This window comes from Lampris incognitus, chromosome 1, assembly GCF_029633865.1.
Source record: "Lampris incognitus isolate fLamInc1 chromosome 1, fLamInc1.hap2, whole genome shotgun sequence".
Classification (NCBI taxonomy): Eukaryota; Metazoa; Chordata; class Actinopteri; order Lampriformes; family Lampridae; genus Lampris; species Lampris incognitus.
The window spans coordinates 29,045,469-29,069,139 of record NC_079211.1 but is presented as its reverse complement, the minus strand read 5'-3'; the positions used below and the strand labels follow the sequence as shown (position 1 = coordinate 29,069,139).

The following is a 23,671-nucleotide window of genomic DNA, read 5'->3' as shown; positions in this document are numbered from 1 at the left end:
TTGCAATAAGAACCGTCCTTGACCACACCCAGAGATTGTCATTCCTTTACATTGCACGAGAGATTAACCGCCAAGTCCGAATTTTTTCGATCATGGAGAAAATATGCTAAGCTAAAATTCACGTCGACACTACAGGGGATGGCTCGTCAGTCATCACGCAATTAACTAGTGCAGCCAAAACACAATCACTGGTCAGACATCAACACGAAAGACACTTCATGACTCAAGGGTAGTTTGGATAAATTGAGCTGTCTCAGCTACTTGTGTCTGGGTGGAGTTATCCAGACGCGGGCCGTCAAGACAAAGTTCATAACCTCACCTGCTTAAGGCAGTTTACTCCTTAAAGGATCTAAGAACCACGTTCCTCAACTCAGCTCCTTTGGAAATACACTCAAGTTAATATCATAGTCATAAGGTTAATATCATATGTGTTAGCCAGTAATGTTTTGATTTGATAAGCTTCATACATTTTAAAATGTAAAGACTGAGACCGCTAAAAGAAAATAGCCAATTGTTGTAATTCAGTGAGATATTACACACTGAATCAGTGATCACCGCTGGAGATTAAAATCCTATTCTACAAGAAGTTGAGTAACTCCTGTTTTGAAGAAGAAACCAATGTGGGTAATCAGATTTCTCAGAAAGGAGCTATCGCATCACAATTCACAATTTTAGAAGGACAACTCATCTTCAAACGAGTGCTGTGATTTGAATCGTTTTGGGGTATAAAGTCTCCTTTACAGTCAAACAGATAAATCAAAGGCACACAAACAAATTAACAATTGAGAGACTCAGTTTTTTTTCTCCCTCGGACAAAGATGAGAGTAGTGACCCTGCAAAACGTGGGTGGTACAGACGGTACAGTTGAAATCGAGACATTGGATTTTTTAGCCATTTTGAAAAGTAAACATGACATGATATGAAACAATTATCTTCTCTCAAGTGACAAAACACAATAGTTACAGACCAGCAGTAGGTTCCTTTGCTTGTTGTCCCATCTGAATTTCCTTAAATAGCGTTTCAGACATCCTGACTTTGGAACAGTCACACTTGGGGTCGTTAGACCTTATGTAATAGGACCTCATATAATGGCTCAAACCCTCGAGGATTTTCAGTCTCTACTAGTGTACCTGTGTGTGTGTGTGTGTGTATGTGTTTTAATTGTGTGGGTGTGTATGGCTGTAAGAAAGGGGGAGCTCTATTGCTCAGCCAGCTCCTCGAGCCTGTGTATCAAGATGGCTGGCGTTTATCAAGAGTTCTGGGTCCAAGCGAGAATATTACATGGACCGACAGAGCTCTTTCTTGACTACTTCTTGTCTAAAATATCTCCAAAGAGGTTCATACTGCCACTCACTAGTGTGCACTGTAGGTTAGGCACGTGTTTGCTGCATTCAGATAGCTAACTGCCCCAGTAGGGCCGAAGTTCGGGGGGAGAGGAGAAAGGACTGTTGATGGAGACTTAACTGGGGTTGCGGGTGAGGCCGACTGAGTTTAGCGCCATGGGAGCCGCCAGAAGCAGTTTCGGGACGGGACAGAAGTGGGTTTCCATCGGGATACACTGGAGCTCTACTGGATCGGCACTCAGTATCTCTGAAGGGTCTACTGGAGGGGAAAGGGCAGAGCAGAAAGAGGAAAAGAATATGAACCCTTAAATGAAACATGGATAAGTTGTTCAGAGTCGGTTATCCTGCATAGATTTACACGATGCAAAACCTGTGTTCAACAAAAATAGTAATAAAAAATGTAAAACTAAAAACAAAAAAATTTTTGGGAGCACAACAGAAAACGGAGCCTCAACAATAATAGTAGGCAAATATTCTTTAAGTTAGGGCAGTAGCGACTGGTGTTGGCTGTTCACAGGATTCACCCTCCTTTCAATTATGCTATTGGCCTACTTGAAGCTTCATCTTCGTCCAGTCGCTTATAGAACACACAAGCACACACACACACACACACTTTCTGTGATGAATTTAGCTGCTCTTTCTGAACAGGCATTCATTACAAAAGCTGTTGGTTTCTTTGAGAGGATCTCAAGTTGTCCCTGGAAAAATTTAAACCATATCTTCATTTAGCAATTTGCCGATAGGGGGATATACAACAACATACTGTGTTGCGGGTACTTAGTAATGATTTTTATCCCATTTCTAAACTCAAATAAAATTTTAAAATTCTCAGAGAAGTCTGGTCAAATGACTACTAGAGGGTCCCCAGTGGGGGGGGGGGGGCTTCCTGGGGGTCTTTAGCAGGGAGTGTTTGAGAATCCCTCTGATGGAGGAGAGACTGATTCAAATTCAAAAGGGAAAAAAAAATCTCTGTAAGTAAGGAACATTTCACCAAGAGTAGGAATGAAATTGTTCCGATTATAAAAATCTTCATATCATATGCTCTGATATTTTACACAGCAACGAGGACACATGACAGAAAGGTTGGCATGGTATATGACTCAACACAAGGCTAAGACCGTGTGATGAAAACAGTCGGCTATTTTAAGGTCGCTCTCAAAATAATTTTTTTTCATTTGCTCACAACAGATGGCGAGGTGAGGTGAACAGAGATGGAATATGGTCACTGTACATGGGCGAATCTTAATTTTTTTTCTCACAAAAGAGAAACTTAGACAAAAGACTTAAAACCTACGAGCTAAAACCAAAAGAGAACTCCAAATGAAAGGGCAAACCTGATTGGAGGCGGCGGATTCAGCGAAAGGAACATTGGTGACTGGGGTCGAGGCCGACGAAACAGTGGAGGTGGTGGCACCGTGCATCATGGGAACTTTTATTCAGGCGAGTCAGACGAAAGACAGGGGACGAGGATATGGGCCGGGAGGAGGGGAATAGGAATGATATGGTTACCATGGCAAAATGTGTAGGTGCAAAAGTCATGGCATGTGACATTGCCAGGATGAATTTGAACAAGAATCAAGGTACATGCAAATGATATGAGTGATAAATAAATCACATATTAATTTAGAGCAAAAGCCAACCAGTTAAAAACAAGAGGAATGTATTGTCGGGGCAACTAATGGTAGTTAACAAAATATGGCAATATGTTTTCATACAATCTAATCAGACTAGAGTATCTGATAATTGTATTCAAATGAACAGTGTGTATGGAGGGAGCAAATGAACAGTAAGGGAATAAAAGAGTAAAAGCTCTTTCAGTGAAGTTACACAACTATATTGACTTTTTTTGTTTGTTTTATGTTCAGTTTATGATACAAGTCAAAAGTAGTTCAGAAACTGAAGGTGGGGATGTCACGTAGATGACAACATATTTTGTAAAAATTGCGCCGTTACCTCTTGTACAACATTCTTCTGCTAAACTCGCTGACCTGGTCGAAATCATAATTTCAACATCTAAACATAGTACCCACCATCTTACATATGTAAGGATCCTGTCTTTCAAAGGCACACGTGTTTGGAAGTATTTTAATTGGAAAGAATTTTCTCTAAATACATCACTGCCAAATGAACTATAAACTTTAACCCCAATGTGTAATGGCAAGACACAATCAAACAAGGAGTCAGCTCTAAAAGTTTTCTATAAGCACATTTCCATTCCCCTTACCTCCCCTTCTACTTTGAAAGCCTAACTCCTGGTACTCCATCCCTCTTACATACAAGCCAAGTTTCCACAAAGGAACTCACCTAACATACACTACCGTTCAAAAGTTTGGGATCACCCAAACAATTTCGTGTTTTCCATGAAAAGTCACACTTATTCACCACCATATGTTGTGAAATGAATAGAAAATAGAGTCAAGACATTGACAAGGTTAGAAATAATGATTTGTATTTGAAATAAGATTTTTTTTACATCAAACTTTGCTTTCGTCAAAGAATCCTCCATTTGCAGCAATTACAGCATTGCAGACCTTTGGCATTCTAGCTGTTAATTTGTTGAGGTAATCTGGAGAAATTGCACCCCACGCTTCCAGAAGCAGCTCCCACAAGTTGGATTGGTTGGATGGGCACTTCTTTGAGCAGATTGAGTTTCTGGAGCATCACATTTGTGGGGTCAATTAAACGCTCAAAATGGCCAGAAAAAGAGAACTTTCATCTGAAACTCGACAGTCTATTCTTGTTCTTAGAAATGAAGGCTATTCCATGCGAGAAATTGCTAAGAAATTGAAGATTTCCTACACCGGTGTGTACTACTCCCTTCAGAGGACAGCACAAACAGGCTCTAACCAGAGTAGAAAAAGAAGTGGGAGGCCGCGTTGCACAACTGAGCAAGAAGATAAGTACATTAGAGTCTCTAGTTTGAGAAACAGACGCCTCACAGGTCCCCAACTGGCATCTTCATTAAATAGTACCTGTTAGAGCCTGTTTGTGCTGTCCTCTGAAGGGAGTAGTACACACCGGTGTAGGAAATCTTCAATTTCTTAGCAATTTCTCGCATGGAATAGCCTTCATTTCTAAGAACAAGAATAGACTGTCGAGTTTCAGATGAAAGTTCTCTTTTTCTGGCCATTTTGAGCGTTTAATTGACCCCACAAATGTGATGCTCCAGAAACTCAATCTGCTCAAAGAAGTGCCCATCCAACCAATCCAACTTGTGGGAGCTGCTTCTGGAAGCGTGGGGTGCAATTTCTCCAGATTACCTCAACAAATTAACAGCTAGAATGCCAAAGGTCTGCAATGCTGTAATTGCTGCAAATGGAGGATTCTTTGACGAAAGCAAAGTTTGATGTAAAAAAATCTTATTTCAAATACAAATCATTATTTCTAACCTTGTCAATGTCTTGACTCTATTTTCTATTCATTTCACAACATATGGTGGTGAATAAGTGTGACTTTTCATGGAAAACACGAAATTGTTTGGGTGATCCCAAACTTTTGAACGGTAGTGTAGCTCAAACGGATATTGCATCAGATCTTGTGTATGCAATGCAAGCATATCAGAAGGCTTTTTTGGTTTTTTTTTGGATTTTACCCCCTTTTTTCTCCCCAGTTGCACCTGGCCAACACCCCACTCTTCCCGAGCTGTCCCGGTTGTTGCTCTACCCCCTCTGCCAATCTGGGGAGGGCTGCAGACTACCACATGCCTACTCTGATACATGTGGAGTCGCCAGCCGCTTCTTTTCACCTGACAGTGAGGAGTTTCGCCAGGGGGACGTAGCACGTGGGAGGATCACACCATTCCTCCCAGTTCCCCCTCCCCCCTGAACAGGTGCCCCGACCAACCAGAGGAGATGCTAGTGCAGCAACCAGGACACATACCCACATCAGGCTTCCCACCCGCAGACATGGCCAATTGTGTCTGTAGGAACGCCTGACCAAGCTGGAGGTAACACGGGGAGTCGAACCGCCAACCCCTGTGTTGGTAGGCAACGGGGAATAGACCACCATGCCACCAGGATAGCCCATCAGAAGGTATATCTCAGCTTTTGGTGGAAATCAAGCCTTAAAACTCCCAAACTGGACGAAAGGAAAGACAAATCAGATCAACGGGGCTATTGCTTACCATGCAAAAGTGGCGTGTTTATCTTTTTTTGCTTCCACTAGTAAACTAATGTCACAGCAACTTATTACAGCAGTAAGACAATGCAGTAGTGAGTGTATGTTAATGGCTGACTTTCTGTTTTAAATGGGTTTTAAATATCAGCATTGTAACGTTATCATTGTTATTGTCAGCATGTTGGAAAGGGAGAAATGGCCTATGGATGAAGAAAGTGATGCACAGATAAGACAGAAAATAAGACAGCAAAACACACACATACACACACACACACACACACATAAAGACATGCAAGCTTGCACTCCTGATAATAGTGCTTATGACCACGTTCTGCAAGACTGTTGACTCTTGTAAAATAAAGACGGCCACATGGACGGGACTAAGCCAATTTCATATGAGTCTGTGTATGTCAGTTGTGCAGGCCTAAGACAAAGTCAACCTCTCTCAGATGACAGCTGCTATTGCTGTAGCTAAGGGGTATTGGCATTGGGCCGATGAAGAGTGATTTCAGCTGGATGTTGCAGAGAATATAAAATTGAGGAAAATCTGTGTCATAAGATTGTGATGATGTTAATTTAAACCAGTTTGAAAGGAGATATGTTAATAATGTATCTAACAACAAATTTAATGACTAACTACATAGATCCTGAATGTCATTCCCGGAACAACACCAGGCTGTCATTTTGATATGAAAGATACAGTAAGAAAACTGATCCTATTCTCTTGACTGAATTTCCATTGATAGAAAAACATGGAAGCTCTATCTGACTGAATATGTGCATTTTCCAGCAGATCCTATTATTTGCCACCGCATTTTATATGATTAAACTGGTTATGCAATGTTATTTCTGATGGACCTTGCGGTTTCCATCTCACAACACCTACACAGGACTGACTGCGGTCTACACATAATTCCCTAAAGGGGCCTGTAATCACAGCTCAATGGGAGCTTTGAGGGCCGGGTCTGAAGAGGGCTGATGCAGGTTGGGTCAGGGGGAAGGGACACCCTGGGGATTCGCCTCACCGGTGAATCCAGGCACTGACAGCAGGCTGGTGGGTTGTCTACAGCAGCTCCACTCCCGCCTCTCCCAGCGGCCGTCCGCTGCCAGCGGGGCCGGGGTTTTCATAAGCCCTATAAGACACAGGAGGGAGGCTTACTGCAAGACAGACCACTGACTGCTAACACCGGGCCCTCTCTCTGAGCTATCTGAGCTGGTCACAGGCATGCCCTCACACGCACACACACACACACACACACACACACACACACACACACACACACACACACACGCGCGCACACAAATAAACATGCAAACATATTCTCAGCACAGCACTCCAATCATGCAAGGGCAGATTGAAAATAAACTTTGCACAAGTTGTAAATGAAATAAAACAATAACAAAGAGGAAATGGCAAACAAGAATAGGCTTGAGACAAGGAAGCAGACAAACAGATGGACACAGATAGACAGGAGGCTGCAAAGCGGGGAAAAGCTTCCAGGAGCAATCCGAGGGGTCCAGAATAACATTTGAATGTGTTTAATGCAGAAGACTGGACTCTTGTAAAAGTGAGATGTTACTCTTCATTTATTCTATTCTGTGCACCGCCACACATTGCTATGTCTCCAGTGTGAGAACTGACCTACCCATGGGCCCTGAGGGTGCCATGCACAGAGCTGAGCCTAAATCATGCACACACATGATGTCGAGGGAGAACAGGAGGAGTGGAGAAAGATTATGGTCGGGGAATGAGGAGGAAAAGTGAAATGGCATAAGAAGGAGGAGAAGAGGAGGATGGTAAAGACAGGAGAGAAGGGGGGTGGAGAGAGGTGTTGATTGGTCACAACAGGACAATACAAGTCAACAGGTTCAGGTTACTGAAAGCAACACACAACACGTCAAAGCTGTCACAGTCAAGACAGTCCACGAGAAAGTCTTTGCTCAAGCCCAAAATGTGAAGGCACGAACGCACAAGTGTGCTCACTTACTGTACAAACACGCAAACTAAGAGTTATAAATGGTGTAGGACACCAAACACAGCTTGACAGTTGGATAGACACAGAGCAAAAGCAAAGAGAATTCAATGGATGACTTGACAAGACATAAAAGGTCAAAGCGTTATCAGTACCAGTGTAGCAATGGTAATATGTAATGACAAGCAATAGGAATTAAGGATACAATTGAATACCAAATTGTTGCTCCTTCGGATGCATGGATTTTTTTTCCCTAACATTTGTTGATGAATCACTTTAACAACTGTCTATGTCCATGTCTGATTACCTTTAATATACTCGCAAGTCGTCTAGGCCCTTATCTAAATACAAACTGATTGTCAACACTTTGATAACCTTTGAAGTATTAAATTGGAAGTCAAAAAACTTTTTTTGGATTTTTCCCCCCCTTTTTCTCCCCAATTGTACCTGGCCAATCATCCCACTCTCTGAGCCGTCCTGGCCGCTGCTCCACCCTCTCTGCCAATCCGAGGAGGGCTGCAGACTACCACATGCCTCCTCCGATATATGTGGCGTCGCCAGCTGCTTCTTTTCACCTGACAGGGAGGAGTTTCGCCAGGGAGACGTAGCGCGTGGGAGGATCACGCCATTCCCCCCCCCCCCCCGAACAGGCACCTCAACCGACCAGAGGAGGTGCTAGTACAGCAACCAGGACACATACCCACATCTGGCTTCCCCCCCGCAAACACGGCCAATTGTGTCTGTAGGGATGCCCGACCAAGCCGGAGGTAACACAGGGATTTGAATCTGCGATCCACATGTTGGTAGGCAACAGAATAGACCACTGTACTACCCGGATGCCTGGAAGTCAATATTTTAACTTCAGTTTATCATTCTTTTTTGGAGAAGAGTGATCTTCACAAGACCATGATCACAGAAAAGCCCCCGCCCAATTCATCTTTGATATTTTGTAGTGGTCAAACTAACTTCTGCCAATGTCATCCATACTTCTTCTTTCATGTTCTTTTGTTTGTGGAATCATATTTTGGCTTTTAGAAGTTACATCCAGTGTTATGCGAGGTCACCAGAACTGACAGGGATGCATATCGGTAACAGTTATTACCTTCTTAAGGGTCAGGGACCAATGATTGCTGGCATGTCTGGCTGCAGTAAAAAAAATCATGGTCCCTTCTCTTGCTTTCATTCCCACATTATCCTGTCTACCACGGCTCAGCCTTTGCTGCTTAGATCGCTTTTATTTTGCAGTACCCAACTACAGTGGAACGAAACCAACGGACACACACCATTGTTGATGCATGCACTTCTTCATCCTGCATAGCCCAACCCCGTCATGTTCATGGCTATGTTTATGGTATCCAATTTGATTAAAGTAATTCATTACTGCACATTGCCTTGAGGCCACATTGTGAACTCACTTCTTGTTTTTGCTTTAATGGGCAGTCATAGCACTTGTCAATCAAAAGGGAGAGTAGGAGATGGAGAGAGGAACATGACTTGAGAACAGAAGCAAAGGCGAGCATCTAGTACACTGCAGAAAGGCCTTACATGAAAAGAGCATGCAAAACGGCGACAGTGTACATCTGACAATTTTATTTAGTGTAACTCTTCACCATCTAAAACAGAGAGCTCTGACCCACCCAAACATGGCTTCATTACTCAAATTAATTTACTGACTGATACCTTTTGCTGTGTGGTTTACGTTTTCTTACTCTTCAACAATTCACGCCTTAATGTGTACCTTTAGGTGAGCTTTTATACAGTAGGTCTTAATGTCATTGATGTACATATATGAGACTCACCAGTGGGGATAAAGGCTGGCTGTTGAAGCTGCATGTTAGCCAGGGCCTGCTGGTAGTGGAACATGCTGGGGTTAAATATAGTGGGAGCAGCTCCATTGCTCTTCTCTAAGGTGGGCCTCTTTGGTAGCGGTTGCATGGCCCCTGGAGGAAGGGCCTAGGAAGGAAAGGCGAAACAGAGAGAGAGAGAGAGAAAGGTCAGTAAGAGGAGTGATAGGCACAGATTAAGACAGAGATCCTTTTACTACTCCGTACTACTAATTGAATAATCTCCAACATGTCTCTGAGTGGCAGCACGGTGGTGCAGTGGTTAGCGCGGTCGCCTCACAGCAAGAAGGTCCTGGGTTTGAGTCCCGGGATAGTCCAACCTTGGGGGTTGTCCTGGGTCGTCCTCTGTGTGGCGTTTGCATGCTCTCCCCCGTGTCTGCGTGGGTTTCCTCCAGGTGCTCCAGTTTCCTCCGAAAGTCCAAAGACATGTAGGTCAGGCGAATCGGCTGTGCTAAATTGTCCCTAGGTGTGAATGTGTGTGTGTGTGTGTGTGTGTGTGTACGTCAGCCCTGTGATGGCCTGGCAGGCTGTCCAGGGGTGTCTCCCGCCTGTAGCCCAATAACTGCTGGGATAAGCTTCAGCCTCCATCCCCATGACCCTGAGAGCAGAATAAGTGGTTTGGATAATGGATGGACGGATGTCTCCGAGCGTCTTTCCTTGCAGTATGTAGACATCTTCCCCAAAACAACCAACTGCAGTATGTAATGTTAGCTGAGCTGCAATACATACACTGTGTTCCTAATATGCAAGTTGCACTGCTATGGATGGTTCTGTAAACCACCACAAGAGGACACTGCAGCATCCAGGACGAGCTGACGTGATGTAGGCCAGGCCCAGAGGTTAGGCCAAAAGAATAAATAGGACAGCCAAGATTCCATGTTACAGCGGGGATAGCACTGAATCACAGAGAGAGAGAGAGAGAGAGAGAGTGATTCTCAAGTGAAAGACAGCAAGAAGGACGTTTCACTCCAAGTTCAAAAAGTCAAGTCTGACCTGAAAAAGTTTGAAATACCATAGGACGTGGCATATGCTAATTTTTCACTGTAAATAAGAATTTGCTATAGATTAAGCTGACGAATTAAATAAAGACAAAACAAATAAAAATAGGATGACACCACATTTCATTTATAACAGCTGTTACAGAGTTGGCAGGACCCCTGAGTGTCTGATGACAGCCAGCCAATAATGGCCAAGCAAACAACAGACGGTGGGTAAACCGGGGGGGAGAGAGAGGGGTAACGTAAAACAGAAAGGAAATGCATAATAATGGGTCAACAGTTTAGAAGTCAAAACAAGACTGTGTTGCCGAAAGACATGAATAGATAAAAAGGAGCAGTGTTACATAAGTGAACGGCAGCCACAGCAACCACGACGAAACGGCATTAGAAGCCGCTGCGACATAACTAGACGGGATGGATGAGTGATGAATAAAGTCCATTTGTGAAGATGGAGAAGGCTTACTTGCTTAATTGCATTACTTCTCCCATTCCTTCTGCTTTAGCTACTCTGTATCTGTCAGAATCTCTCTCTCTCTCTCTCTTTCTCTCTCTTCTCTCTCTCTCTCTCTCTCTCTCTCTCTCTCTCTCTCTCTCTCTCTCTCTCTCTCTCTCTCTCTCTCTCTCTCTCTCTCTCTCTCTCTCTCACCAAGTTTTGTGTTTTTCTGCATCTGCATTGCAGATCGACCTGATTAGGCTACAGCTGCTCACAATGCTAACTTTAGCCCCCTTGCTTGTCTCACTTACAGCACCGAGTCAAAAGCATGTGCAGCACCAGCCACTCACCAAAAAAGACTTAGTCCACATAAACACATTATTGACTTTCACGTGAGTAAAGGTAGTATGGTGTCTGCAATTGCGTCAGTAAAAACATATCAATTGCACAACACAAATGTATGCTGTAAGAGGAAGTAGGAATGGTTGAGAGGCTCTCTGACACCTCAAAACCTATGTTTGTATACAGTTCAGCGCCAGATGAGTCATTGTTCATCTGATGGGATATTTAGCTGTTTTTCTGAACAGTGTTGGTTTAACTCACCAAGGCTGCGGATGCAGTGCTTTGACTGGCCTGGTGCTGTGAAGCCTTGATCCTGGCCTGCAGGTGAGCGGGAGGGTGAAAGTACTTGCACTTGTCCCGGCTGCAGCGACCCTTGATGTAGTCCATGCAGACAATAACAGAGTTCTCACTGCAGTCCACCATGCCCGCCTCCAGGGGGTGGGCGTATCGGCAGTCACTCTCACCCCGGGTGCAGTTGCCACGCTGGAACTCGCGACAAACCTGGTGAGGTGGAGACAAGCACCAATCAATATTCTCCCTTTTGTCACATCACATTGACCAGCTACAGAAACACAAAGAGCTGAAAAACAGCCTACAAACCTCTAGCTTGTCTGTGCGCACATGTTTTTGTACTGAGGTGCCGTTGCCAATGGCTCCCAGGCCTGTGGGACTCCCAGGGACCAGCAGGGGGGTGCTGGGCAGCAGCTCAGGCATCAGGCCCACGCCTGGACCCATGTGGCTCAGATATGGACTGAATGCCATGCTGGGACTGTTTGCCAGGGAAGGTGTTACTGGGAATGTGGTCTGAGAGTGGGAGAATGAGAGAATGTGTACAGACAAGGGAGAGACAACAAGAGTCATGGCACCATTTTCTCTGGCTTTAAGAGATACTTAGATCCAAACATCGTCGATGTGCTGTCATGTAACGAAGGGATGAGGACTATAGGCAGTAGAAGTAAATTATGACCATTATGAGCAATTATAAGACATTAGGGACTCATTTGGAATGCTTATGACAGTACATGTAATACTAAAATAATACTTTTTGGGCTGTAGGAACGTCCAATATTCCTTTGCAATGGTTAGAATACATGTGCACGTAGGGCTTGGAAAGGCTTTCTGAATGGCCACCCTTCAGATGAAATGCAAAATGAAGTGGGGGCTGCTCACTATGGGCTGTAACTGGGCTCCAGGCAGCATGAATTGCATCTGTTGAGCTAACATGGCTGCCGCAGTTTTCTGCTGGATCAGGTTGTTCCTCCCATTGATCTCCAGCTGGGTCTTCAGGTGTGGGGGAGGGTGCAGGTATTTGCAGTTCTCACGTGTGCAGCGCCCCTGAGAGAGGGGTGAGGGGAGACAGGATGAGCTGAGGAGCAGGCACAGTAATACATCACTGTGGCACTCAGTTATTAGATTTAAGACAGATGAAGCCATGTAACAAGGAGATGAGACTAATGTGATTGAGAGGATAAATCAATCAGGGGCGTGGCTTGACAAGGACTATGAAGACATCAAGACTCTTCATCATCAAAGATGGAAAGTTCGTCTATTACTGGCACTTGATCTAGGTGTAGAAAAAGGGCTCAAGGATGGTATGGAGTACAATTTGCAATACTAAACATCAAGATTTGACGCCCTTTTCATAGAAACCAAGGAACTCGATAATTGCCGCTGAAATTAAATACTAATGAAGTCCCAGGCGACCGTATGATGGATAATTTATGAGAAATCTGCAATGACTTTCAAGTGATTCCATCATTAAAATATGCTGCATCGGCACACTGAAGATCTGAGGGGAAAAAAAATTGGCAGTTATATTAAGTTCTTGCTAATTGCTATTACATGTAAACCTATTTCAGTAATTAGAAGTTCCAATTAGGTGCATCTAATTAGACATATAACAGAAACATTTCTTACAAATTATTTTCCGTTTGATACCATTAATTATGGGCTTAAGTTTAGTTAGGATAGAAAGTTGGTTGGGATATCATGTAAACATCACATTATCATACAGCAAGCACATATGTGGACTCATGCTCACACATGCACACATTTCTTTTTAAAACAATATCTCCAAAATTTTGTTGAAAATGATTTTTCGCAAAACAGGCTCTTATGTATTTCCTCTTCTCTTTAAAGCCACTTTAAGCAATTTCTGACCACTAGATGGGAGACGGTAGTGCTGGAGCGATAACAAAACACACACTCAGCAAAACTACACCACCCCACTCCCCATCCTGTCTCCACTGGGGCCAAAGCATTCTCCCTGTCCATTTTCTTCTGCTGGGTTAGCGTTCACGGGCGACGGCAATGTTGCCAAGTTTCCTCTGGATGTGCAAGTGGACAGCTGTTTGCTAACATGTTAGCATCAGAACTTACTAACTTTTTTTTTTGGATCCCCCCCCCCTTTTCCTCCCCAATTGTATCTGGCCAATTACCCCACTCTTCCGACCCGTCCTGGTCATTACTCCACCTCCTCTGTCGATCCGGGGAGGATTGCAGACTACCACATGCCTCCTCCGATACATGTAGTCGCCAGCTGCTGCTTTTCACCTGAGAGTGAGGAGTTTCGCCAGGGGGACGTAGCATGTGGGAGGATCACACTACTCCCCCCCCCCCAGAACAGGCACCCCGACCGACCAGAGGCGCTAGTGCAGCGACCAGGACAGCGCCGTGTATAGAGAGAATCTGGCCATCCTTCGATCTTAGCAACACGCACTGTGATTGGCTGAGAGCCTGTCACGTGCTTGACGGGCGCCGTGTTGCCTACCAACGTCTGACTCTGTCAACATGATGTTTCGATGATTTTTCCTGCATTTTCGGCCCATTTCTCGCCGATTTGTAGCAGTTGAAGGAGAAATGGTGTGTTGTGTGGCTTGGGGCTATTTTGTTCAGCCGGGACAAGGCCATATGATGCATCGATTTCCACAGGATGCACAAAGGAGGGCAGTTTGGACCGTGAAGATTCACAGGTTGAGCTGGTCCCCCTCAGCTTATTCGTACTTGTGCTCGGTGAGTTCATTTCAGTGTTTATGATTTTTCGATAAACTAACTTCCCTAGAGCAATCCGAGAGTCTGTAAGGTATTGATGTGTAGAAATCAGTTGTATAGCACATCCAAGCCATGTATAACCGTTGACAGAAATCAGGCAAATGTAAACAGTGTCAGATTGTCATATGGGATGGATTGAGTGACAGGCCTGAGCCTGAGCCGAGGCAGTGTGTGGGTAGTGTTGAGATAAACTAGACAAGAGCCCCAATACAGAACTGATGATGCACTGGCTAAACCTCGAAAGAGATAGGCCTAATGTTTCTCAAGTGTCCCTGATATTATTGCTCATTATCATTCACTAGTAGCCTACTGAACGTTGCAAAATATACAATACTGGTACTGATCACCAATTTATCCACCACACCAGTAGTGTAGTGAATAAAAACTAAAGTCTCTGGAGTAAATTCTTTGGACTGAAATCTAAATGTATGCAGCAGAGGCCCCTGCTCAGTGCCTGCGACTGTTATGACCGCTGGTGGGTTTCTTCCTGATCTCATCACCTTCATCATAGACTGAAAAAGTGAAACACATTACTACCATAGCCTCTGCTCCTGATCTGGTGTTAAACCACCTACTCTGACTACTGGTAAACAATGATAAAAACATTTCTGGTTCTCTGAAACTGGGATTGAAATGATGGAAAATCCATAATTTCTGGAACCCTAAGTACTGGTACTGAATGATGTAAAATACATAAAGTGCCTCTCAAAATTATTTACACTGTGGTGTGGCCTTAAATGGCCAAACCCCTTTCTCAATAGCTTCAATATGTTGTCTAAATTTTTAATCTAATAAATTCTTGTTTCTTCTAAGTTGGGGTCAAAGTCTAGTAATGGAAATTAAGAGTGGTTCATTCATGGTACATTACACCCACAAAACAGGGTAAGCTGTGAGCCTCATTTTGCCATGTGACCAATTAATAAGGTGACAGACACAATAGTCATGTTAAATTCTTATTTAACAGTAGTCAAAAGTGAGGTGACTTTCGGCCAGTTATCTCATTGAGCTGATCACATGACATAACAAGGCTCATAGCTTACCCTATTATATGGAGTGCTTCAATCATCCTCCTGATTTCTATTACTGCACTTGATCTATGACCCCTGACTTACAGGAACATGAATTTATTAGATTAAAGAATTTAGACAACATTTGGGCACTATTCAGAAAGGGTTTTGAGCTTTTCTGAGGTTGTCATTAGCATCTGGTACTACAAGCAACCTATAATATTACATTACTTAAGAGCTTCCACCAGAGGCCTAAAAGTGTGTATGTGTGTGTGTGGGGGGGCTTTTGGAATTCTTCCTGCCATAAATTTTTGAGGGGGAATCTGGGCTGTTTTGGACCACCTTGCATTTTGTGACAGGAGTCCAGCAATCACATTATCCATGAAGCCAACTTGTAACATTAAATGTAATACACCTTTTATTTTTAGAAATAACACACTCTAGGTGTCAAACTTTCTATATCTGTGCATCACACCTATTGTTTCCTCTTCTATATCTGTGCATCACACCTATTATTCCCTCAAATGTACACTTACTGCTGGCTAACTGCTAATTGTGGAGGACTCACGCCCTACCCATAAGAAATTTCAAAAATTATGAACTTTGCCTTACATTTACAGACTTTTATTGTGATAAATACACGACCTTAGGAAGACCAGAAAACAAGCCCAAACCCAAACTTTTGGAGTATCGATCTCTATACGGTATCAACAGTAGTCGGGCGAAAGCAAAGTGTAAACAAATACACGTGGGCGAATGTAACATATTGCCATCATTGCTCTCCTGCTAATGACGTACACCAACCTACATCCTGGTCAGACCCAATCAGAAGCCTCTAGGCCAATGTGGTCTCCATTGTTATGTCATTTGGGGAAAAAAATTAATGGTCTGGGTGGATCCGCGTATGTTATAGGTATATCTAGTATATCACCAGTACTGTCCAGTTCTCTCACGCTGACTTCAATTTCACTCACAACACTCGAAATGTACCTGCTTGATGTGTCCTTTCCATCATGCCCACCGCTGCGTTTGTCATGTCTACTGCACCATAGCCATGCCAACTGTGCCTGAGAACCTCACCCTTCACCCCATCTCTGCTTTCCCTTATTTCTTTGAAAATGCAGCTTGAGAGATCATGAAATGAGTGTGATTTTGAATAGTGCGCACATGGGGCTGCCTACCAGTTGGTAGGCAGCATGGCGCCCGTGGAGCCAGTTGGCCAGTCTCCCTCTATACATGGCGCTGGACCAGGACACATACCTGGCTTTCCACCCGCAGACACAGCCAATTGTTTGTAGGGACGCCCGACCAAGCCGGAGATAACACTGGGATTTGATCTGGCGAGCCCCGTGTTGGTAGGCAACGGAATAGACTGCCACGCCACCCGGACAACCACTTGCTAACGTCACACACATTTTTTTGTTTTCATGCTTGCTTCCTCTCCTTTCTGCGAGTTTCATCTTGGATTGTGTTCTGAATTTACAATCACCTCTTATTTTGCCTGTATATAGTCAATCCTTGTGTATATATCTGAAGATTGTTGTGTTGTTGTTGCCCTGTGATGGTCTGGCAGCCTGTCCAGGGTGTCTCCCCGTCTGCCGCCCAATGACTGCTGGAATAGGCTCCAGCACCCCCGCAACCCTGAGAGCAGGATAAGCAGTTCAGATAATGGATGGATTGATGTTGTGTTGTTATTCTATGTTAAGTACACTGAGAGAGCCACGAAACCAAATTACATGTAGTGCAAACCTACATGGCCAATAAACATGATTCTGATTCTGAACTTGTGAGTTGTGTATGTGCATGGTTTTGTGGACGGGGGTGGGGAGGGGTCAGGTGAGAAAAGGAGGGACTCAGCCAGAGAGGAAGGTGCCCTTAGCCGGACTGACAAAACCAAACAATGAGCTGAAAGTTAAAGCAAAGTGTTGACTGGGGTGTTGATCGGCAACACTAGCTGGCCTTTCCCAATGCAAGGAGTAATTTTATTCACTGTAAATATCCAAAATATTGCTTGGCACAGCTTTAAGAAGCAGGTTTTCACAACAGTCATTTTAAACTTGTCTCTCTCTTTGTCAGAAAGGCATTTTTGCAGTCTTTGCAGTGTGAGCACCTTTGTCTGCCTTGGCTGAATTAGTGTCTTTAATCAGCAGATAATAGACAACAACTTGAAATCTGACTGTCAACTCCGAAGTGATTACTTTGGATATATCTAGTGTGAACACAGACACTGTGCAATGGTTATCAACTAGTGGCAAAGACAATTATTTGTGAAGTAAGTAAAAATATTGGCAGGGACATAATAGCAGACTGTAAATATAGCCTAGTCTACATCTATACTATTATGTCATTAACACATTCTTTTGCACACATGAGGCCATTTGAGCCAGTTTATTGGTACCTCCACAAGATACAGGACAGTCTTAACAAACCACACTGGCTATGGATAAGGACAAAAAAGCAAAAGCACATGTTTGATTCTGGCCCTCTCCAGCTGAATTCCATATCGCTACCTGATTATACTTATCAGTTCAGCCAGTAATCAGCTGTCCACTTAGGGATGTAGTAGCACAAACATTGATGGCATGCCACACAAAAGATTGAGGAAGGGGTGGTAGGGCTGTGCGATATGACGATATAAAAAAATATATATCGTGTGATGATAGAAAACATCTATCGTTTCATATTAAGCTCTATCGTTTATTTTGTTGTGTTGCAAATCACACTCTTTATGGCAATATTTTTCATCATTTGGACAACCCTTTCCACTCTTTGCACAGCAAAGACGCAGGCAGGAAATTTGCATGAAGGCAATACAAACAAACATGGAGAACAGTGAATGTAATGCAGAGCGGGGTAATTCTGAACAGAAGGACTCCGACCAGCCAGGACAAAACGAGGAGCTTGTACCTAAAAGAGGGGCTACTTCTATCGTATGGACGTGGTTTGGGTATGAAAAGTCTGATACGGGCCAGAAACCTGTACTTTGCAAAATACGCTGCACGCCGGTCCCCACAACAGACTTAAACACCACTAGCCTCTTTTACCACCTACACAACTATAGTCGAAAAGTGTTCTCTATTTACCTTTTTATATTTTGTTACATGTTTAATTGAAAATTTGCACAAAGGTTCTAAATAAAAGGAGAAAAATAATCAAATATGCGTAAGTACCTTTTATTTGTCGAGTATATAATTCAAAATGTAATAAGAAATAGGCCTTTCCATGTGGTCATTTTATATAAATTATTTATTCATTGAATTTACATAAAATGTGCTATATCATGATATGTATTGTTATTGTGATATGAACGACCTATTTAGTGATATGAGATTTTGGTCATATCGCACAGCCCTATGGACGAGTAAAGGGGAGAGACTGGAAAACCTATTACGCTTACTTACGTTACTATGACTATTATCAATTATCAATAATAAACCCTAATGGAATACTTCATTCCCATAGGGAAGTTGTTTTTCTTTGAGTGCGTGGTCAGATGAAAAGTATGGCTGCTGGAGCTGGTTATGGATAAGTGTTGCTCAAGGACACTTCAGAAGGGTTGATGCTTGCTGACAAGCAGCTTAAACCCCGGAAGGATGGTCTCTAAGCAGCAGGCTGCTATGCTGACACATACAAATGTGCATTCGCGCGCGCACGCATGCACGCAAACGCACGCACGCACGCACGCACACACACACACACACACACACACACACACACAAGGATATCAGTCTTATCTAATAGGACATTCTGGTCTAATGTGTGTCTATCTAGTGGCCCTTTCCATGGCAAAAGTTTGTTTTCATTTGACCTTGTTAGACGCACACATGGGCTGAACAATGAGAACTCGTCTACCAAGGTAGAAACAAAAGGGGCGAGACAGAAATGTTGTCTAAACAGTCAGCACAGTGCATGGATTACTGATGGGTAATTATACATAGGCAAACCCTTCTTTGGCCTGTATGCAAAGGTTGTGTCAACACATTTGAGCTTATACAACTATACACTGCGTGTGATGAGGATTCTGATATAGTAGTGTACACAGAATGAAGTCTAGGGCCTTTACCAAAATACAAAAATCAAGTAACTGTTGAAAAAGAAGCTACCAACATGATGATGCTACCGCACACCATCAGCAAAACACAAACTAAATATGACCTTGTCATTGCATCTACTCTAAATGTGACCAAATGTTGCGTTATGAAATGGAGGTACAATGCACAAAAAAGGAAATGGGTCTCTGCCTCTTCATCACCTCCTAAGCCACTAAACCCAAGCTGAACATCAAGAAACCAGTCTACACTTTTGACATATGCTACTTATGTTACTTGGTATTTAAAGCAACCCAATAAATGTATGGAAACCAACTAGAGCTTGGAAATAATTCAATATTATAATTTTTCACTGGCATTGTATCGGGGTGAAATTTGAATATTATCATATCTTGATATACAATTTTGTTTTCTAAATTGATGACAAAGTGAATCTATTATGTAAAATTTCTCGCCAAATCAGTTCTGAAAAATTTGAGACAGCATTATTCGAAAACTAGCTTTCGTTCGATACTTCACATTACCCAACAGCTCAATGGGAAGAACCTCAGTTGGCTTCTTAAACATGCTAGTTTTGCTCGTGTTATATATCAATATAGTGTAAAATTCCACATCAGTATCATGATAATATCTCCCACATCACCCAGCGCTTGAAACAACCACCCCAAAAATTGTATTTTGAAGACCAAATACTTATTGAGCTCACTATGGTTTTCCAAAGTCCTTCGGTCCATCAGTAAAACATACGTGGGTAATAATTCTTGAAGTTCCTTTGTATTCTTAACAAATTCTAAATCTGGTTTTGGCCATGTATCAAAAAGAAATCCACATTCTCCCCAAAATGACCTCAAACTGATGTCCCTCCTCTGCTTTTTGGTACGAGTCTGTGGAGCGACATGAAGACGGTGGTGCAAGTGCACTACAGGTTAACGCAGATAGAGAAGAAACTGCTGTCCCCATTAAACCCCTGGGGTGGCAGCAGCTGTTTCTCCCTGCGGATGGACTGTTAACTACCTCAACAATCCCCACAATGCCGTTGCAGCCTAGTGTCCTGCACCAAGCCAAGGCAATCTGTGCCCTTTTCTCATGAGCTGTGAGTCAGGGCACCACAGACCGACCAGTCATAGCAGAAAGCAAAGAAAAAAAATTGATAAGTAAATAATACAGGCATTGCATACATGCATACATACATAAGAGGCATAAAAAGGTGAGGTTGTTATGTGACCTAACAGTGTCACTGGTGGTGATGATTGGTACCACGATGAGGAAGTGGAGAAGATATCGGTGTTGAAGTGACAAATAGCAGCAAAACGGACACTGGATGGAACATAAGGGGGAAACTGCAGTGTCTCGTATTGCAGAAGCCCCAAATGGGATTCACGTGATCTCACACACCAGACAAAAAGCACTCAGGCAAACATCATGCAGCCTGAAATAGGCCCTTTACCCAGACAAACATAGCCTTACAAAAACACTCACCCACACCAGAGATGGGAGAAGGCTTTGCATCAGTGAGCTATGTGTTTAGGGATGAGCCTGTGATGAGGAACAGGTCTCACGAGCCCAGTGAGTCTGGTAAACTAGCCCAAACTCAGAGGAGAAGGGAACGCACAAAGGGACATGGGTATTAATGAGGTTAATGATCTACTTTGTACATAATGCGCAGTGCAAAAAACAAAAGTCGGACTGAACAAGTGGTCCGTCTCATCTGTCACAGGAAAAAAAAGAAAAGACAAAATATGTTTAAGAAAGGGGTATAATGTAGGGTACAGGGGAAGAATTAAAAAATGGTGTCAAGGAGAATATTCGGTCAGGAATCTCCTTTATGGTCGTCATGGCAACACACCAACAGAGAGAAAGTCCCTCTTCGTTCAGGATGTGGTCTGCCGTCTCTGCTGTGCATTAAAACGATGGTGAGAGACGGATTTTAGCCCGCGCAAGGATCGATAACAGTGCATAGGAAATGTAATACCAAGACTACAACAAGGCGAGCACATTTATCCAAGTAGACTGTATGACGCTGATCTATGGCTTACATTTTTAAGTGAAATTTTGGAGATCGGAGCTAAAGTAAACAAAACATAAAATAAGTTTATCTTTCATTAAATGTTCGCCAAAACAAAAGTTTGGGCTCATTCACAAGTGACGCAATGCAAGGGTGTCGCCTAAATGCGGTGTTGTAGAGGAACTCAAGCAGGAGTCGTGACAGCTGTAAACTAACGTTCCTACTAGCACAATAAGGGGAATTATGTAGCCCCATAACCACTACAGTGTCATCATAGAATCACCTGCATTTAAGCATGATGCATGTCAGATATGGTAGTCACAGTCATGCTCAACTACACAAGGTAAAAAGAGCTGGGTGGTGAGCATGCCCACCCCAACCCCCACCCCCACCAGGTACAGACTGACCAGCCATAGCTAATAGACGTGAATGACAGTAGCCTGGACTGAACAAGAAGAAGCCAGAAATGGGAGAGACAGAGAGGAGGCAGGCCATTAGCAGATAAATCCATAAAATTAATAAAGAAGGGAGGGGGAGGAGAACAGGAGGCAGAAATGATGCCGTAGAATAGCCCTGCTGGAGATGGGGCACATTTCTTTGTTTTTCACTCAGTTGACCAGCAGACATGCTGTCACTTGAATATCTATATAATATAGTTAAACCAATAAGCATGCAAATTTTGTTGTAGTAAGACAGGTGGGTGTTGACACACTGTGTGTGTGTGTGTGTGTGTGTGTGTGTGTGTGTGTGTGTGTGTGTGTGTGTGTGTGTGTGTGTGTGTGTGTGTGTGAGTGAAAGCTTGGCTGCAGCTGCTGATAAAGAAAGCCACGTTGACCTTCAGCTATCTCTCACTTCAGTACTTTGTTAAAGCAACAGTGTGACCCTGGGGCTTCAGACAGCGAAGTGTGGCCTTTACCGTATGTTTGTTCCCTTTGATATAAAGCAGCTTGTTTTCTCCCTTCAATTCAACCAATGCAGAGCCAGGCTGTTGCTCTGTGCTAAAAACAGCCATGTCACTCAGGAAGATCAAACTATCCAATGGGTATGCGCTCCCGTGCTGTTGCTAGGCCCCCCCCCCATCCTCGCTCTCTTTCTTTCTCTCTCCCTCTCTCTCGCTCTCTCTCTCTCTCCCTCCCTCCCTCCTGCTCTGGAGGACATAACGCAGAAAAATGGCTGAATAATAAATTCTAACTCAATAACCAGGGAGACAGGAGCTACACCCAGACTGAGAGTCCCTTGTCTAGAGCTCACTTTCTTTCAGCGTGGGGAAGCTGGTGAAGCAAAACCACTCACACATGCACACAAAAATGCACCAAAGACATCTTCTCAAATTTAGCACCATTGACCACTGACGGCTGATGCCATAGCAATCCACAAACCCGAAAGGATCATCATTTATTTGAGTGTTAAGTGTGTGGGAGTGTTTTGATTCTGCGGTGGAGATGAGAGAAAGACACACACACACACACACACATACACAGAGAGGAAGAAGCTGCAGTGATGTTGGGGCAGGGCAGCCGATTGGGCCACATCAGCGCTAGAGGGACAGGCAGTCAGCAAATTGGCTTTAGAGGACAAGGGGATGTTTAGGTGATGGTAGAGGGAAGAACGGCCAAAAAAAGAAACCTGGCAGTATGTTTTATTCAAATTCCCCCCAGCTAAAAATAGCTCTGATAAATTGAAACAGGGGTTACTAAACCTCTGTAGGGAACTGAGCAACTATGGTTAAACTGGTCCCCATAGCTCAAAAGACCAGCTGACCAGTTGAAATAGCATTTGTGTCCATGTATATGTGTGTGTGTGTGGAGGCACAAATCATTTTAACCTCCATTACCATGCAGGACAGCGGCGAGCCCAAATGCAGTAACTTCCTAAATGCAAGCCGTGCCGCAAGTGCTGGCGAGCATCAGGAGACATCTGGCTTCATTAGAAAGGAGTGTCTGGTGCGTGGTGTCTGTTGCACCATTACCTTGAGTGAGTCGAAGCAGGCGATGACTCGGCCGTTCTCCACGTGGCAGCTCCGGGAGGGGTGGGCAAACTTGCACTCAGAGTCAGACCGTGAGCAGGTGCCCCTCTGGAACTCGCGACAAACCTCCAGGGTCAACCATTTGGTGTCCCGTCCCATGTTCATGCTCACCGCCATTACAGCAACTCACACAAACTGGTAATTCAGGATGGGGGTGGGGCGCGGGGGGAAGGATGGTACAGAACTGTGTGGGAGAACTACAGATGATGTAGGGGGAAAAAAACAAACTCCCCCAAGGAGCAGCAAAAAAACAAAAACAAAAAAAAGCAGATAACACTGGTGAGATGTTTAATGTTTCCGCCACACAAACAGGCAGCAGGTCAGTGGTGTCTGCCGACTTTAGGGAATGTAGTCGTTCCTCCTGGGAAAGCGTTGCTGGAGATTGCTTGCTTAGTTTGAAAGAGCAGGACTTCACATTGAGCAGAGGCCAGCTCTGTCCCATAAAAAAAAAAGGACCCAAAACAGAAAAGAAAATACTGGAGGA

At 43.7% G+C, this 23,671-nt stretch overlaps 1 protein-coding gene across 2 annotated transcripts; it reads right to left on the bottom strand.

Moving 5' to 3' along the window:
* Nucleotides 1-1,160: 1,160 nt before the first annotated feature.
* mbnl3 (muscleblind-like splicing regulator 3) lies at nt 1,161-23,304 on the bottom strand. 2 transcript variants are annotated; one of them, XM_056283726.1, is made up of 6 exons: nt 23,131-23,304; nt 12,220-12,384; nt 11,650-11,853; nt 11,311-11,550; nt 9,232-9,385; nt 1,161-1,602 (listed from the first exon to the last, which is right to left on the bottom strand). In XM_056283726.1, exons 1-6 carry the CDS (start codon nt 23,302-23,304, stop codon nt 1,460-1,462), a joined length of 1,080 nt encoding a protein of 359 aa, XP_056139701.1. In that variant the 3' UTR covers nt 1,161-1,459. The 2 variants fall into 2 exon arrangements, with proteins under 2 accessions (XP_056139701.1, XP_056139783.1); XM_056283808.1 differs by having other exon boundaries at nt 1,161-1,599.
* Nucleotides 23,305-23,671: the final 367 nt, after the last annotated feature.